The sequence below is a fragment of the Crocuta crocuta genome, unplaced genomic scaffold (genome assembly GCF_008692635.1).
Source record: "Crocuta crocuta isolate KB4526 unplaced genomic scaffold, BGI_CrCroc_1.0 scaffold26, whole genome shotgun sequence".
Taxonomy (NCBI): Eukaryota; Metazoa; Chordata; class Mammalia; order Carnivora; family Hyaenidae; genus Crocuta; species Crocuta crocuta.
In genome coordinates, this window is record NW_027532249.1 from 13,996,098 (window position 1) to 14,015,156 (window position 19,059).

General features: G+C 38.2%; 1 protein-coding gene across 7 annotated transcripts in view; it reads left to right on the plus strand.

Moving 5' to 3' along the window:
* The window catches only part of RBBP8 (RB binding protein 8, endonuclease), a 97,856-nt gene that overhangs the window by 5,832 nt on the left and 72,965 nt on the right, over positions 1-19,059 (plus strand). For 3 of the 7 annotated variants that reach the window (XM_077778144.1, XM_077778138.1, XM_077778139.1), the window contains 3 exons: positions 11,579-11,664; positions 13,883-14,022; positions 15,624-15,829. In XM_077778144.1, the coding sequence (XP_077634270.1) occupies positions 15,721-15,829 (109 nt within the window). In that variant the 5' untranslated portion in view covers positions 11,579-11,664; positions 13,883-14,022; positions 15,624-15,720. Of the gene's footprint in view, positions 1-11,578; positions 11,665-12,039; positions 12,209-12,565; positions 12,639-13,882; positions 14,023-15,623; positions 15,830-19,059 lie in introns of those variants that run through there. The other 4 variants (XM_077778140.1, XM_077778141.1, XM_077778142.1 and 1 more) reach the window with 4 other exon arrangements.

Here is a 19,059-nt window from a genome sequence, read left to right on the forward strand (position 1 = left end):
GGGGGGAGCCTGGGTAGCTCAGTTGGTTAAGTATCCAACTTCAGCTCAGGTTATGATCTCACAGCTCATAGGTTCAAGCCTCACATCAGGCTCTGTGCTGACAGCTCAGAGCCTGGAGCCTGCTTCAGATTCTGTGTCTCCCTCTCTCTGTGCCCCTATCTTGCTTATACTATGTCTCTCTCTCTCAAAATAAAAAAATAAAATTTGAAAAATTTCTGTATAAAATAGTTCATTTGGATAAATCAGCACAACCAAACTTGCTATGCATCAAAGACTAATTGGGAAACAGAAAATGTTATAACTCATCTTTAAACACATACAGCCTTCTGCACTGACAGCCTGGAGCCTCCCTTGGATTCTCTCCCTCCACTTCCTCCCCTGCTTACACATATATCCTTGCGCTCTCTCTCTCTCTCTTAAAATAAATAAACTTAAAACAAAATGACATACAGCCTTAAAAGTAATCAGAAAATTACTGCCTTAGAAGTTCTATATTACTGACAAAGTGAAAATATAACTTGTGTGGCAGATTTTTAGTTTCAAAGTTCTATCTTAAGCCTGTTCCCCTGAAGGTTCTTTGCCTGTTGTTGCTACAATGTTTAGATTAGGATTGAGAAATACTTCCCTCCAACATGAAAACATTTTAAATCTAAAGAATTTCTAAATGCATCTTGAAACATTAAGAAAATTTATGTAATCAGTAATTTTATGTAGCTCACAGTACATTTATGGACATGGAACAGTATTACAGAATTCTGTAATAAGGTTCTTTATAAAAAAATTTACATTTAACATATACAGGTCTAAATTTGAAGGGTAAGGTCTCCTAACTGAAAGTAGGTGGCAGAATCAGTCATATTTCTAAAATATTAATATAATAACCAATTTTCAATAATATAGTAATTACTGAATGGTAAATACCATCTACATAGCATTTTAGAGAGTAGTTAAATTCTTCTCTAGTCAGCTTCCAAGCAATTGTTTTACAAAACTTAAAATAAACAAATATTGCTCAGGAATAAGTATATGATTTTTTAACTATAATATCAGACTAACCACTGGAACCTGGCCACAGGCCACTGGGACCTGGCCACAGGCCATTCAGCAAGAAAGGTTGTTTAGTCTATTCCAGTACAATATCAAGTCTCTTTTCCCACAGCTTGACTTAAGATGTGAGTGTTTATATCTTTGAGATGAGTGACATGTTGTTCTAGTTCCACCAGTAAGTGTAAATTAAACACATCTAGCATAAATTAAATTCTCAGCAGTTCATTGGTACCATAACAAACCACATGTTTGTACTAATGTTGAAGCCAATTAAGTAATATCAAATCAAATTTCTATAGAGGAGTCTGAAATTAAAATTAGGTTCTTTTTAATCTGACTGGCCAATCTGTGGTTTATTAGCTTGGTTTATTAGAACATGTGATTAATAATATCATGATACTAATTCAGTCCCTGTGGAGTAAATTTGTTTTCATTTATTTCTTGGTCACAGATTATCCTCAGCAGTATTATTACTATAATAATATATCAATGCTTCTCAAAGTGTAATCTGTGGACCATCTGACTCACCTGGAGGATGCCTATTAAAAATGCAGATTGCTAAACTCCGTTCTAGACATATCACACTAGAATCTTTAATGGATAGATCTTATGAATCTACATATTTACTGATTTTCCAGATTATTCTAATGTCCAATAAAGTTTGAAAAGTGGCAAGAAAATATTCTCTTGCCTATAAAAGACTGAGCAAGAGTGTATAAATTCCTTTAAATCAAACTGTTATTACTATCAGAAAAATAGCCTTGAATGCACAAGTTCCATCAGTCTTGGGTCATTATTAACATCCTTACAAATTACTACATACAGTTAATCTGACTGCCCCATCGACACATGCAAACTTTCAAAAGTTAATTTTTTTTTCTTTTTTAACTAATCTCTACATCCAACATGCGGCTTGAACTCATAATCCTGAGATCAAGAATAACATATTTTACTGACTCAGTCAGCCAGGCACCCCTGAAATGGAAATCATATGTTTAACCTTTATCTCTTAATTTGGGTTCTCCATGGAAAATGGAGCCTTAGTCCTCCAGATAATGTACAAATTGTCTATGTGAGAAGTTTTCCCAGGGAATAAGGGCTGGGGATTAGAAGAAAATGGGGAGAGAGGGAAAGCCAAAACAAGAGTGCATCCTGGAGAGCTTCCTTCAGTAAGGGCAAAATGGGCCTCAATCTCAGGGCTCTTGTTAGGAGCCATGAAGTCCTAGGATTGCCTGCCAGAAGCCTGGAGAGTAGCATTTATCCACCAGTTCTGACTTAGGTCAGTTATCCGTTGCCTCATAGGTTGTTGATTTCTTCACACTTTCAGGCTATGCTTCTACTTCCAAAGGCTTCAGAGAAGCCCTCCAGGCAGTTTCACCTTTATGAATCTGATTAACACTGGAATGCCATTGGACTGGCTAAAGCAAGCAGGGCCCAAGAGGAGTCTAGCACATCACTATTATGGACAAATATGACCAAACTCCTTTTCCTTAATTTACCAATACAATTTTAACTAATACACTCTTCAAGTAAAATAGATTTTCTGAAAAATGAGTACGGCAATTTCAAATCGCAAGTGAGGAATTTTAGCCTATGTATTAGTCTGATCTATTTGATCCATTCCCACAAAACCTGAGATGCATTGAAACTTGATCTTTTGTGAGAAAGGTATTTTCTAATAAAGTACATTTCATTTCCTGAATTTGGCCACCAATTTTTAAAGGGCCAAGCAGCAGTACAATTAATACGTACTCTGTAAATACTTTTATGTCCAGTATTGATCCAAAGGCTTTATCATTTAGTTTACATTGGTAAGATTATAATAAAAACAGACTGACTACATTGGACCCTCAAGTAACACCTCTTAATATAGTGAAATACAGAATTTTGAATAGTACAAGCTTGTGTTGGACTATGTCCAAGAGGGTCTGGTTACAAGAATTAATTCATTATAACCTTTATGTGATCCTGGAGCATGGCTCTGAAGAATACATTAGAGGAAAGCTCTAGTCAAGTAGATTAAAAACAGGAAGGTAAAATAGCCAGTTATGTGCTTTAATTAAGTAAATATCATAATTGTTGCATAATTATAAAAATTTAGTTTCGTGAAAATGAGGAAGAAATAGGTTTAAATTAAAAATAAATATGATTAAAAACATCATAATTTTCATTTAACTTCAATTACGTTAAAATCAAGTATCTGAGTTTTTAAAAATAACTCTCTCTCTTAGCCAGTGGTTAAATTAGCTAATAAATTGATATGGGTGAAATACAGAAATCAGACTGAAGGGCCCAGAAATAAAAGTGAGGACATACACTACGGAACAAAGGCCATTAAGAAGAAACACCTGTCAGAAGGAGTTATCAAATATACTCAGATCTTCACTAAATTAGCTCAGATCACAATCAACTTTTATCAACTCCCCCTTTCTTGCACCTGAAGCTCAATAGATTATAAATTTCTATTAGGTAAATAATTTCTTAAAACCACAAATTTCTGAAATACATGAATAAATTAGTTTCTCCTTTCTATACAGTTTTGCATTTTTAAAGTCCCTTGGAATATAATGGAAATGACAACAATGTAATAATTCTACCTGACTTATTTAAACTTATTTATGTGAATCAAATAAGATACATAAAAGCACTCAAGTTGTAATGTAATCCCTTCTATAATTATAAATCTGTCACAATCTGCGTAGCAATTCAGCAGTTTCACTACAATTATATAACTTTAGCAATTGAAGTTATCTCTCTGATTAGCTGTAGTTCTTAAATCTATCTACTACTACCAACAGTTTCTTTTACTGTTTGGATACATTTATAATCATATAATGCTGTCAACAATCTTGTATGTAAAACACCCAAGGTATGTATTATCTTCATATCACTGATGAACAACTGAGGTGTAGAGAAGTTAAATTACTTGCTCAGTAGGATTATTATTAAAAATTAGAATTCATTCAACAAACTAGATGGGGCTGCTGCTCATTTCTCACTGTCAACCTATACAAATACATTACTATATACTTACGGTTTCCAGAATTCACAGTGATTTCCCATAGCAGAATCTTTGCACATGCCTTCTGCCTAGAAAGGCTTCTACCATGCTGCTCCCAACAGGCAAGTTGCTTCAAACTTCTAGAAGTCTTCCTTAAGAAATTATACATATATTATTTCATTCTTATAATAATCCCTTTGGACGCAGTAAGTATGAGTATTCTCATTTTTTGGTTGGGGAAATAAGACTTGTCTAGGCAACATGCAGATTATCAGAGGCAGGGCTAGAGCTTAAATCTTAATTCGTAGGTCCTATCTCCAGCTCAGGACTTGCATAGTCCCATATGCCAGGAATATGGCTATAAACCGTCACTGATTATACAACCCGGTGAGCTTTTTGGAGCATTTTCTGCTCTGGTCCCTTTGGAGATAACAACATAATTCAAGGTCCTTCAATCTATTTAGTTTTAAACTTATTACATGAAAGAATTTAAAATGCAGGGCTGGGAAAGCTAAGTAAGAACACTTTTGCTAACTCCATTAGAAGTCAATTTATATTCACCTCTCAAATGTCCACTATTTTTAAAAACTGTTTATTTTTGAGAGAGAGAGAGTGGGCAAGCAGGGAGGGGCAGAGAGGGAGAGGGAGAGAGAATCCCAAGCAGCCTCCATGCTTGACAACACAGAGCCCAAGCCAGGGCTGGAACCTACAAACCATGAGATCATGACGTAAGCTAAAATCAAGAGCCAGACGTTTAACTGGTTGAGCCATTCAGGCACCCCTCAAATGTCCACTATTATAAGCCATGTAAAAGAACATGTGTGCCATGATTTCTAGTAAGTACAATTATTAATGCAAAAAAATCTAAAAAATGAGATTGGTCCATATAATAGGTGCTTCACTCCAACCCTGACCGAGAGAGCCCAGTTTATTTTTCTTTTCTAAATTATGAGACTCAGATCGCCGTCATATTTTAAAGCCCTTTTAGTAACCTTGTAAAAGTTTTCTGAAATAAACAGAAAAATGTATTGGGACTGTAAATTAGCCTTTAGGTAATTATTGATCAAAATTCGGAAACTTCGTTTGGTTATTTTCTCAAAAATAGTTTCTAAATTAAAAAAAAGAGAGGAAAGCACAGAATAAACTTTAGATTGATTTTATTATTCAAAACTAGTATGGTGGGGCCCCTGGATGGCTCATTTAAGTGTCCAGCTCTTTATTTCAGCTCACATCATGATCTCATGGTTCATGAGATCAAGCCTGGTGTTGGGCACTGCACAGTGTGGAGCCTGCTTGGGATTCTGTCTCTCTGCCCCCACCCGATTCACTCTTGCTCTCTCAAAATAAATAAATATAATATTATAGGAAGTTTTCTTTTTTTTATGTTTATTCATTTTTGAGAGAGAGAGAGACAGAGCATGAGCAGGGCAGGGGCAGAGAGACAGGGATACACAGAATCCAAAGAAGGCTCCAGGCTCCAAGCTGTCAGCACAGAGCCTGACGTAGATGGAGAGAGAGAAAGGGGGAGAGAGAGAGACAGAGACAGAGAGAAAGAGAGAGAGAGAGAGAGAGAGAGAGAGAGAGAGAATCTTAAGCAGGCTCCATGCTCAGCACAGAACCTGACAAATGTCTCTATCCCATAATCCTAGGATCATGACCTGAGCCAAAATCAAGAGTTGGGAATTCAACTGAGTGAGCCACCCTGGCACCCCCATAATATTTTCCATTTACATTACTGTAAATAAATACTGTTCCCACAGCTTCCATCATGGTAGCATCATCCATATGTAGATAGAATAATACTATATTTACTGGATAAAAAGGTAAATATTAGTTTCACAAGATTCTCAAAATAAAATCCACTTTTCTATTCTCCTGTCTTAGTGATTAATCAATCTTATATTCTTTTATCATCTTCACAGAAGTTAAATGCCAGTGTTAACAGACAAGACCTAAGGGCTAGCTAACAAAATTACTGAGCTCTATAAACCCATATGTATAGGTATGAAATATTGCCAAGCAGTCATTGTATTATAAAATGGCTGACCTGGAAGAAAAAGAAGCTCCTTTTCATTCATAATAAATCATTTTGCAGTAATAGAGCATTAACATTCTTGATCAGCCTGCCATTATTTAAACCTAGGCAACTAAGCAAGCAAGATAATACGGTATATCGTATAGTGCATAGGAATCTTTACCAAGTATAAAGAGTTCCTAAATCGGGCAAATTATATAAATAACAAAACTTTGCCCATTACTGATGTAAAATGAAGTAACTAAGTGAATGATATTTAAGAACACAAATATCATAAACTACTAACTAGTTTATAAAAAGAAATGAAGAAGGAATATGTAGCCATAGTAAAAATAAAAATAAAGTTTCTTATATCAAAGTTGGAAGTTGGCCAGACTATATAAGGCTAATTTTTCTAATTGGAAAGCAATGTATAATTTTTAATGTTCGTTATAAGAACATTCATTTTAAGACCACTTAGACTGTCAAAATAAAAACTGTAAAACTGACATCCTCCGAGAATGTTAAATACATTTTTTTAAAACAATTCTAAAACTGCTCAACCCAATTGGAATCTTGCCACCATCAATTCAAATCATAAACAAAACATTTTGTCACTTGGGGCAAGATCATCAACGGATGTATACTCTCACCCCTAAACTATACTTGGTAATTACTGTAAACAACTTAATTAAATCAAGTGTTCAAGTTGACACAAATGCTGACAGTGAACATAATTTTCTTTTGTCTCAAAAGTTCCTTTCCCACTTATCTCTCAAACAGCCTTTTGTCTTGTTCTTAATTATTCTAAGTAGTTAATAATTCTAAATAGTTCCAAAATAATTCTGGCTGTAGGTAGACAGCTCACCCCCAGTTTATTAGTATTATGTGCTCATATTAGAGGTGCTGGACAGTATTATGTAAATAGTAATAATGGGTATAATCACTTTAAAATTTGCTTGGGGATACAGGCCCTTAATGTTGGGTCAGGGGAGGGGAATGGGATGGCGTGGGGAGTGGGAAAGAGAGAAACGCCCAGCACAATCAGCAGAAATAGCCTAAGACTAGGAATCAGTTATCTGTGTCTTAGTCCAAGCTCCATCCTGGTTCTTCAGGTAAACCATGCAACCTCACTTGTTCATTCAACACTCATTGGTTCATTATATATCTAGGCCTGTGCTGTCCAATATAGTAGCCACTAGGCACATGTGGCTTTGAGCACTTGAAATGTAGCTAATCCAAATCCAGTTGTGCTATAAAGTCTCATTAATAAATTTTTGTATTGATTATATTTAAGCAATGGAGAGCCACATAAGAGTTTAAGCAAGGAAATGCTAGGCTCAGAAATAATGGTTTAGATCTCTGGCAGCTGTGTAGAGACTATTAAGAAGAAGACTAGAAACAAGGAGGTTGTATAGTCTAGGTAAGAAATAACAGGACCTAAATGAGGGTAAAAGGGAATGGAAAGGAAAGCACTAATTCAAAACTATTTGGGAGATAACACCAGTATAATGTGGTGATTCACTTGTCCTGACTCCATGGAAAAGGGCTTGACTTTATTCTAAGGTGACAGGAAGACACTGCAATGTTTATGGCAAAGACAGCATCTTGTTCTGACTAAATCTGCTTGATCTGTTTAAAGGAATACTCTAATTGCTGTACACTACACTAAGGAGGAAACAGTAAAAGTAGAAAGGCAGTTGATCTAAAAAAAAAAGAGGCTATTGCTGCAGAAGAGGTTTGAGATGCTGATGGCTCCACTCCAAGGTGGATGCAGAAGAGGTGGGGAGAAGCAACTGGATATGAGTCACATTGTATCTGCAAAATGGTATTGCCTAATTCACAGGGTTGAAAAAGGAAAAGTGAAATTTAAAGAGACCACACCTGTTGACCCCAATTGTTCTGCTTAACCTGGAGACTAGGGTGTCTGCTGAGAGTGAGAATACTGTACAGAGGCTTGAAGAAAATAGTAAAGGTTTGGAAGTCAGCAAAGAAAAAAAGCAGCTGAACAAAGTCTATTTTAAGAATTAATTGACACCCTATATGAGGTTTGAAACCATGCCATTTTAGTGACATCAGTATAACCTGTTGTGTGATTTTTCCTTTGCAACCCTCAGCCATTCAACTGTATGAGTTAGGCAGAAAATAGAATCAACAAAAGGTTTGTTTTAAAATGATTTGAGTTAGACAATTTTAAAATCACATTTCAAAAATTGTACAGTTCTAAGAGTCTTAGAGTTTTTACCGCTACCACACATTTTTTCTTATTGTGGTTAAATGTATAAATGTATATATTGTAAAATTTACCGTTTTAGTCATTTTACCACACAATTTTTAAGTCGAGCATCCTAACGAGAGGCCTACAATGGATGGATAATAGGTGTGCTAGGACATTAAAATCCCAGCCCTCAAGGGAGCATCATTGGCCCTGGGGGCTAAAGTTCTAACTTCTGCTGCCTCTGGATGGAAGCAGCCTCATCTTTTTATCACAATATGTAACACAATTATTCATTTTCTAAGTATTGAAAATATTTGGGAAACATTGTTCAAAGCCATAAAGTTTTCTCACATATATTTAGAACTTCATAATTTATTCCACCATATGGAGCTTAAAGCTCTTATTGGGAGAGAATATGAATATACCAACCATTTCCATTAAGGTGATCGTCATAAAATCTCACACAGATAATCTAAGAATTTTGAATGGATTCAAAGACTTTCTCCACTTACATATAAAATAGTCTATCCCTAAAATTTATTCATTTATCCACACAGTACTGACTTTATGGCAGGCAGTGGGTTAGTTTCTGGAGGCCAAAAGGTGAACAAGACATGGTTTTGACCTCAAGAAATTTAGTCTAATGGGAAGAGAAAATTATTCAAATATTTAAAACTGTAAAAAGTGTAAGATGGGAACGTACATAGTGCTATAAGAGGATTTAATAGAAAAGACTATTAAAACAAGATAAAATGATTAGTAAATAGCTAGGCAAAGGGCAGGGGTAAGTTTGGTTGATAATTCCAGAGGCAACAGCATGCAAAGACCTCTAAGAGACACTAAAAGATAAAGGCCAGATGGCAGAAAATGATAGGAAATGAACCTGCAGAGGTAGTAGAGGCAGTTCAAAGGGGCTTTCTTTGAGGAGTAACAGTAGGGCCACTGAAGGGTAAGCAGCCATTATCAGATTTATTTTTTGCGAAGATCATAGTAGCTATAATGTAAAGTCTCAAAGTGAGTAAAATTTAAAGTGGGAGGAGGAAAACATAGATTCCCATTTTTTTCTCACCCTTTTCAAAAATGTCTTTATTTAAAAATTTTTTTAAATGTTTTATTTATTTTTGAGAGAGAGATAGAGACAGTGTGAGCAGGGGAGGGTCAGAGAGAGAGGGAGACACAGAATCTGAAGCAGGCTCCAGGCTCTGAGCTGTCAGCATAGAGCCTGACACAGGGCCCAAACCCACAAACCATGAAATCATGACCTGAGCCGAAGTCGGACATGTAACTGACTGAGCCACCCAGTTGCCCCTAAAAATGTCTTTAAAAATATAATAGTTATGAGTTAGCTCAGAAGTGCTAATAAGGGCTAGCTTTTTTCCAAGCACATACTGTGTCTCTGAACACAGTACTAAGCAGTGTACTACTTCATTTTACGTGTACTACTTCATTTACTCTTCAAAACCTAACCCCGTATGGTTGGTACTATCCATATTATTATTATATTAATATATTATTATTATCCTCAGTTTATATGTAAGAAAAATGAGACAGAGGTTAAGAAACCAGTCCAAGGTCACTTGGCAAGGAAGTATCAGAGCAAGATTCAAACCCAGGGAGCCTGTCTCCAGAGCCTGTGACATACTCATTTGACTATATATCATTTTTCTGCAATACATAAATACAATTTATCTTTTTTTAAAAAAAGTAATCTCTACACCCAGCATGGGGCTTCAACTCACAACTCAAGATCAAGAGTTCCTTGCTCTACTGACTGAGCCAGCNCAGGGGGTAAGATGCTGATTTTAAACTAAGCATTCATGCTGACAAAAACTGAGGACTGATGGATGTGGGGGGGAGGAGGGATGGGCATGGAGGAGGGCACTTGTGGGGATGAGCACTGAGTGTTATGTGGAAACTAATTTGACAATAAACTATTTGTAAAAAAATAAATAAATAAAAATTTAAAAAATTTAAAAAATAAAACAAAGCAGAAAGAAAATAAAAAATACAAATAAAATAAAATAAATAAAATAAACTAAGCATTCCATTTCTTTAATGGTTCTAGATACAGATTTTTTTTTTAGTCTCTATACCCAACATGGGGCTTGATTTCACTACACAGATTAAGAGTTGCTTGCTCTACAGACTGAGCCAGCCAAGTTTATAAAAAAATTTTATAAAAAAAAAATATTTTTTAACATATATATATAAACATGTATCTAATTTAAAATTTAAATATATACATGAATTGAAAATATATACTTTTTTTTTTTTCTGAACACCAGTAAACAGAAAGGTTTAGTTAGATAGGGTTGTTGGTTGGATGCATATGGAAAGCAGACTAGCAGACCAGGTAAGGGAAAATGGTATTTTGGAATATGGTGGAAGTGATGGAAAGAAGGGGATTGATTTGAGATATATGTGGTAAGTAAAACTGACAGGACTTGGTAGTAGTTTCGCTGTGGGGGTTAAAGGGGGGAAAGGTGTCAAGGATGATTCTTTGGATTTATATAAATGCAATGGGTGGTGAAGCTATTGGCAGAGGCCAGAGGAACAAGTTTTATCATTTTGTTCTGACGGTTTTTCTTCAGACCACAAGTACACTGTTCTTTCAATGCACAGTTAAGTGACAAACTGCTTACAGGTTCTTCCCATTTATAACACAACTCTGTTTCCATTATAAACATTTATACAAACAAGTATGTTTCCTGTGTTGTGTTAGAAATGGCAGTCAATTTTTCACCCATTTTCTTCAAAAGTGTTATGAAGTCTTATAAAATATGGAAGTAAATGATGGTTACTATAACAGAGTTACGAAGGTTTAGCAATCCTCTTGCCTGAAGATACTAACGTTCCTATAGCATTGCTAGAATGGCACAGAAACACCCTATTGGGTGAAATTCCAAGGGGTAAGCTATGATGTCCATCCCTTAACATCGGGGGTGAGTGGAAAAAAATAGCTTTACAGCTTGTATTTATGATTTCCTAAATACTACTTAACTTCTAAAGTGTATTAATACTATGCTTTATCTTCCTCCTACGTCTCATAAGCATTAACGAAAAGCATTGGACTGGTTTAAAAGACACTGTGATTCTAACCTATTGTTTATTTTCTTCAATTTCATTTGTAGAATTGCTAATGAAAAACGCTTCCTAGAAGTCAAATAGGAAAACAGACTAACAGGTTGAACATTATAAACAAACAGCCACAGAAGGTGTTGATTAAAAAAATTAAATTACCTAACAGCTGTTATCCCAAGAAATAATGCTGGTCACTTCTGATTCCGTCTCATTTCAGGGTCCTCGGCAACTTTCCATTTATACATCGTTTTTGCTACATGGCCTCATCACCCAGTCCTGTCAGGTCACATCACTAAACTGCAGGTAATGGCTACAAGGCAGAACGCTATGTTAAACTGATCCGTGTCCATTGCCTCATCACTTGGTTTTAACTGTCCATGGTAGTGACCCTTACACAGGCTTTCCTGAAATAGGCTAACGTCAGGCACACTGTAACACCAAGGGCTTGCGTTTCCCAGACGGAAATGCCTGAGCTTTCTCCGGCGCATCTCAAAAGGGCTGTGGCGGCCTCCGGCTCCGGGAGCCGCCCTGTACACAAGCAGAGGCTGGCGCTCGACTCCTTAGTGTTGGGACACTCGGGCCACCCAGCTCTGCCGCGAGAAGCGTGCGGGGCGCCGGCCTCGCTGGGCGGCCGGAGGAGGGGCATGACGTGAGGGGAACTCCTCCGTGACGTCGNCCACCCGCGGAAAGCGCGGGCCGCCCGGAGGGGCCCGCTTTCCCGGAGGGGGTTTGGTGGATTCGTGGGGGAAAGAGAAGAAAAGCGAGTGACCGTTGCTTCGCAGCCCCGGAGTCGTGTCTGCTTCCGTGCTGGAGGGCTTTCGAAAGTCTCGAAGAAGTCTTGTAAGCCGTGAGTAAAAAGACATCTCTTTCCTCAGACCCGGAGCGCTGGGTCTTAGCGGCTACTTCCGGTCGGGAACTGCCGGCCGAACGTAGGCGTTCGGCCGCTGGGGTAAGGGGTGGCGGTACGGTTTAGGGGCTGCCTGAGGAAGGAGACTGGGGCCCGGCTAAACTCCGCTGAAGGGAAACCTGAAGAAGCACGAGCCCGCGCTTCCTGTGGTTCTTTGATCTCCCGCGTAGGCTGAGGATTCGCTTACCCCTTACGAGCCCGCCCCCGCGCATGCGCCGGCGGGGGAGCGGACGGGGGCGCGCTGTGTTTGCTTCCCGCGCCAGTCGACTGCTGGTTTTTGGAGCGTTTGGCTGGCGGCCGCGCGTGGGGAGAGGCTGGTGGCTACCGGTGCTGGGATGCGCTTGGGAGCCTCTGGACCTCTGTTTTGCTCGTAAGAGGACCAGTCCTGTTCCTATTCGTTTGTCTCTGGCACCTTTGTGACTCCAGGCGCGTCTCTTGCCCTACCTGTGTGAGAATATGTGTGATGGGTGCAACTGGAAAGAAATAGTTTACTGAGCACCTTCCCTCTGGTTGGTGGTTTACAGTGCTACAGGGTGCATAGAAATGTATTAAATTATTACAGACCTTTGAGCCCGGAATGCACCTTTCTGCGAAAGAAAGGCGCATCCTCGTGCAACCATAACGGTTCAAACCAAAAGAGGTTCTGACAAAAGTGCTTGCCGTGCAGGATAGGTTTGAGATGGTTTTTCGAGCCAGAATTTGCGAGTTTAGTGTTGGTAAACTGTTTTTATGTGGTAAAAAGACACTTTTTTTTTTGCTATCCTCAGGATATATTAAAGAATGCTTATTTTATTTACACTGTTTTAAGCAATTGAATACCATGTAATTTTAAATTATTCATTGAAGTAATTAAAATTTTGTTTTAAACTATTACTTAATAGAAATAATTACTTTTGGGGGCTCCTTTATTTTTTAAGATATTTATTTATTTTGGAGAGAGCACAAGCGGGGGTGGGGAGGGCCAGAGAGAGAGGGGGACAGAGGATGGGAAGCGGCTCACGCTGACAGCCGTGAGCCCAGTGCTGGGCTTGAACTCATGAACCGTATGATCATGACCTGACCCTCACTTGACTGAGCCACCCAGGCTACTGTCTTGGGCTACTGTAAGGTATTTTGTAGTTAATTAGCCTCACTAGAGTCTGAGAGCCACCCCTACCCCCACTTCGCTGTGTTGGATCTAACAGTGACTTTGGGCAAGTCGTGAGACAGGGAGGGGCAGAGAGACAGGAAGGTACAGAATCCGGAGCAGGCTCCAGGCTCTGAGCTGTCAGCACAGAGCCCAACGCAGGGCTCGAACCCACGAACGTGAGATCATGACCTGAGCCGAAGTCGGAGGCTCAAGCAACTGAGCCATCCAGGCGCCCCATCTTAAACCTGTTATTCCAACTCAAAAATGAAATTAGTAACAGTAGCTGTTTTTTAGAGTGCTCAAGATTAAGTTAAATGACTATGAAACAGCACGGTATCTGGTATATAGTAAACAAATGGTGGCTTTTACTGACAGTTTACAGGTCTATTGATCTTTTAAGATTAAGAAATAGAATTTAGGCCTCTTTGGAAATAAAGCTGTGTCACTTAATGCACCCAATCCCTCTTTTAAAACCTCTGTTGTAGAAATAATATACACAAGAGAGAGACCCATCCATTACTCAGCTTCGATAATTGTCACAGCAGGCCTACTGGTTTCATCTCCCTACCCAGCATTCATTTATTGTTTGTTTTAGCTGGAGCATTTGAAAGCAAATCCAGAACAGGTGAGTTTACCTGTAAGTATATCAGTATAGATCTCTTAACAGCTAAGGACTTTTCTTTTTTTTTAATTTTTTTTTAATGTTTTATTTATTTCTAGGAGAGAGAGAGAGACAGCGTGAGCAGGGGAGGGTCAGAGAGAGAGGGAGTCACAGACTGAAACAGGCTCCAGGCTCTGAGCTGGCAGTCAGCACAGAGCCCGACGTGGGGCTCGAACCCACGAACCGCGAGATCATGACCTAAGCGAAAGTCGGACGCTTAACCGACTAAGCCACCCGGGCGCCCCAGGACTTTTCTTTTTTAATATGAGCAAATTATACCCAAGACAATAAAAAATAATGCCCTAATATTATCTAAAATCTAGTACATGTTCAGTGTTCACTGTCTCAAAAAAGCCTAATCACAGTTGGTTTTTGTTTTTAAATTAAGTAGGCTTCACACCCAGCATGGGGCTTGAATTCATGATCCTGAGATCAAGGGATACTGCTCTACCTAGTAAACCAGCCAGGTGCCCCCTAATCACAACATTTAAAAAGTTTAATACGAGTTTATTTTTTTCAGTCTTGCTCTTTTAGAAGTGTCATGGTTTCTTTTAACTTCTTCATCAGAGACCTTGAGAAATCATTGAGACAATGAGAGACAATTCAATTTGGGCATGTTAGTAATGGTAAGGCATCGGCTAAGGAGCCATATGTGAGGGTTAGTAAACTAATTATCATTTTACTTTTTTAGTGGTAGCTAGTTAGTGGTTTCAGCTTAAGGACACATTAAAATGTTTATGAATCCACTTGAACTTCTCGGTATCCTGTTGCTTCCTTCAGGGGGCTACACAAGTAAAAACCATTCACCTCTACTCTGAGAGGGGCACAAAATAGCCACTCTTATGTATTCATAGATCTCTGCTGTTTCTGTATCTTGCTCACTGATTTCTCTTGTAATGATAAAGGTATCCAGATGTTCATGTGTACTAATCACGAACATCTTTCTTGCTCTTTTATAAGGTATTGCTTCTATGTATATGTAGATGTGTATATATGAATGTTTTTTCTTTTATTTATTTTTTATAGTTTATTGTCATGTTGGTTTCCATATAACACCCAGTGCTCATGCCAACAAGTGCCCTCCTCCATGCCCATCACCCATTTTCCCCTCTCCCCCACCCCCATTAACCCTCATGTGAATACGGTTTAAGTCAAGGGTATTCAGAATGTTTTCCAGTTGTTGGTTTAATACATCGTTGTACTTCATATCAACTTAAAAGTTTAACAAAAAATAAATTATTTTAGAACGTTAAATCATTCAATGCTGATCATGAATGACTATAAATCTCTCAGTATCAGAATCATCTCAACTTAATTTAAGTAGTTCTTTCTAGGAGAAGTAAGAGAAAGTTTGCCTGAAAATTTAGCTTAACTAAAGACCAAATAACTGAAATCAGGGTTCTCAGCATAATCGGCTTCTCTTTCCATCCCCCAATTCTCAAAGTGATTGATTGTAGGTAAATAAGGAAAACTTGAGAACAGCTAGATAAGCTTGGAGGCATTCTGACTTCAAGTTACATACAGATAAATGAAAAATTCATTTCTCTTGCAATCTGTTGTTTCAGGTATTTCAACTGCCCAAGACAACTTCATACCTATATAATGTAACAGAAAAAGTCAGAGAACATTAGGCAAATAGAAGTGTGGAGCATATTAAGCAAGATGAACATCTCTGGAAGCAATTGTGGAAGCCCTAGTTCTGTAGATATATCTAATGACTTTAAGGAACTTTGGACAAAACTAAAGGAGTATCATGATAAAGAAGTACAAGGTAAAAATCTTTTTTTTTTTAAATACTTATAGCAGTATTCTGTTGAGACTAATAATTATAACTTTGTGTGACAGTTCAGAGATCTCATTTTTAGGGGACCAAATAAGGGTAATTTTTTGTGAGTCATTTATGATTGAGTTGTTGCTTTATAACTATAGACAGCTACTGTGGGGTGTAATTCCCATAGTAATTTATAGTAATTTACTATGCTAATACGTGTGGTGTGGTGGAAAGGGCATAGAAATTGTTGACTGACTACCTGGATGTGAATTCTGAATTCATTTATCTACTTGCTCTGTGATCTCAGTCAAGTTATAGAAAACCTCCAAACTTTTTTGTCCTATAAAATTATTTGCAGGATTCTTTACAGCCATCAAAATACTACTTAAGTGGGGCGCCTGGGTGGCTCAGTCGGTTAAGCATCCGACTTTGGCTCAGGTCATGATCTCACTGACCCTGAGTTGAGTCCCACATCAGGCTCTGTGCTGACAGCTCAGAGCCTGGAGCCTGCTTCAGATTCTGTGTCTCCCTCTCTCTCTACCCCTCCCCCGCTCACGCTCTGTCTCTCAAAAATGAACAAATGTTAAAAATAATTTAAAAAAAATACTACTTAAGTTATTCTTCAAGCTTTTGGGAATCTGTTTGCTACCAAGCACTAAGATATAAAAGTGAATGCAGTTTGCTTTCAAAGAGCCTGCAGTCTACTAGAGATAGAGCCATGTAAACAGATAATTACAGTATAATGAAATAAGCACTAAAAGGTTTATGTGAAATGCAGTGAGTGTACAGAGAATTGAGCAGTTGTGGTTGGGATGAGTATATAGATATTTGTGATTATGTTAAAACCTACTCCAGATAAAAGAATTTTCTCTTAAAGGTAAACTCCAGATTTGGTATTAATGTCTGTCTAATTCTGTGACTTTAACATAATACATTTTTCCCATGTGTGGAAATTGGTTGGTATTATGTTTGTTTCTTGCTGCAACTACAGTGCTTGACAGCTTTCACATTACACAGGAGAGCCATTAAAACATGATCCACCTAGTATATGGGTCTGTGTTAGAACCTTTCTGTGGTAAATGTGGCTTCTGGCAGAACCTCATGATAATGGACTCATCATGAATTAGTGAAACATGAACTCCAGAAGTATTCTTGCAGACCCCAGTGTACTGGCAGACATTTGTTCAAGAGAAGTTTTGGGGTACACTTACATATGCCACAACTTGTGAATAAGAATGAATCATGTATAGTTACAGTTCTAAAGGATTTTGTAGTGTACCATGTTATCTGGGAACACAAAGGAAGAACAGGGTGTGTGTGTGTTTGTGTGTGTGTGTGAGTGTGTGTGTGTGACAGAGAAAGAGATATATTGTCAGATCAGGCTTTACAATTGAAATGAGTCTAATTAGCCAGACAAAGAAGATCATAGGAGGAGGGGAGGGAACATTTTAAGTAAAAAGAATAGCATAAGCAAAGGTTGGGCAGTAAGATCCTGAATTTTAATCAAAGAACTGTAGACAAGTTGGTATATAGCTCACAGAGAAAATGAGGTAGGCAATGGGGATTTATTGGGCAGGTGGAAAGCAGATGGTGCTAGAAAGTTAAACAAGTGGTTCAGTCGGTTAAGCGTCCGACTTCATCTTAGGTCATGATCTCCTGGTCAGTGGGTTAGAGTCCTGCGTCAGGCTCTGTGCTGACAGCTTGGAACTTGGAGCCTGCTTCAGGTTCTGTGTCTCCCCCTCTCTCTGCCCCTCCCTCATTCACCCTCTGTCTCTCTCTTTCTCTCAAAAATAAACATTAAAAAAATTAAAAAAGAAGAAAGATAGGTTCAAATTATGTAAAACATTAGGTGCTATGCTGAAGAGATTGTTATGTCTTTATTTTGAGAGAGAGAGTAGAGGCGGGGAGGGGCAGAGAGAGAGACACACACAGAATCTGAAGCAAACTCCAGGCTCTGAGCTATCAGCACAGAGCCGGACACGGGGCTCAAACCCATGGACTGTGGGATCGTGACCTGCCTAAACTCAGACACTTAACCAACCGAGCTACCCAGGCGCCCCTACCATGCCTTATCTTTAGGATTAAGTCTAAATTTTTCATTTTGAGTGCCTACTTCTATTACTTGTAGGTAGTACTGTGTTGAGAAAAAGGCCATGTGATGTACTTGTTAAATCTGTGAGCTCTGGATTTAGGCTGCCACTATTTGAAAACTGTCTCATCACTTGAAGGTGGTAACCTTGTGCAAGTTATTTAACTTTCTAGTGCACCAGATTCCTTATCTGTAAAATAGAGATACTAATAATAACTATTTCATATTGTATTAAATATTTTTTTAATTTTTTTTTTTTATTTCTGAGAGAGAGAGAGAGAGACAGCATGAGCAGGGGAGGGTCAGAGAGAGGGAGATACAGAATCTGAAACAGGCTCCAGGCTCTGAGCTAGCTGTCAGCACAGAGCCTGATGCAGGGCTCCAATCCATGAACCGAACCGTGAGATCATGACCTGAGCTGAAGTTGGACGCTCAAATATTTTAATATATGTAAAGCATTTGGGAGAGTCTCTGGCACATAGTAAGCAACATATGTGCTAGCCATATGTGTTTAGATATTAGAATGCTGTCCTTCTGAAGCAGCACCATTATAATTATCAGTGCCTGCTGTGGACTGTCCTGGCCAGATACAGTGAGATACTATAAAAAAGTTGTAACAGAGATTTCACATATTGATTACTCTTATGTTCCTTTTTATGATTTTTGAAACTGCTGATTTCTAGAAAGAAACAGAAAAAGAATGGCCAAAAAAATAAACATGAGAAAATTTAGTTGGTTAAGAAATCTTAGAAAATTCTTACTTTTATCTCTTCTTGGCGAGGGGGAATTGTGGGGATACTTTTTAAAAGTTGCCATAAAATTTACATAAAAGTTTTCATCTTAACCGTTTTTAACTGTACAGTTCAGTGGTGTTAATTACATTCATAATGTTGTGCGACCATCGTTACCATCCATCCCCAGAGCTCTTCATCTTGTAAAACTGACATTTTATACCTTTTAAACAATAACTCCCCATTTGCCCCTGCCTCCAGCCCCTGGCAGCCACTGTTCCACTTTCCATATCTGTGATTGTGACCATTCTAAGTACCTTATAAAAGTGGTGTCATGCAGTATTTGTCTTTTTGTGACTAGGTCGTTTCACTTAGCATAATGACTTCAAGATTCATCCATATTGTAGCAT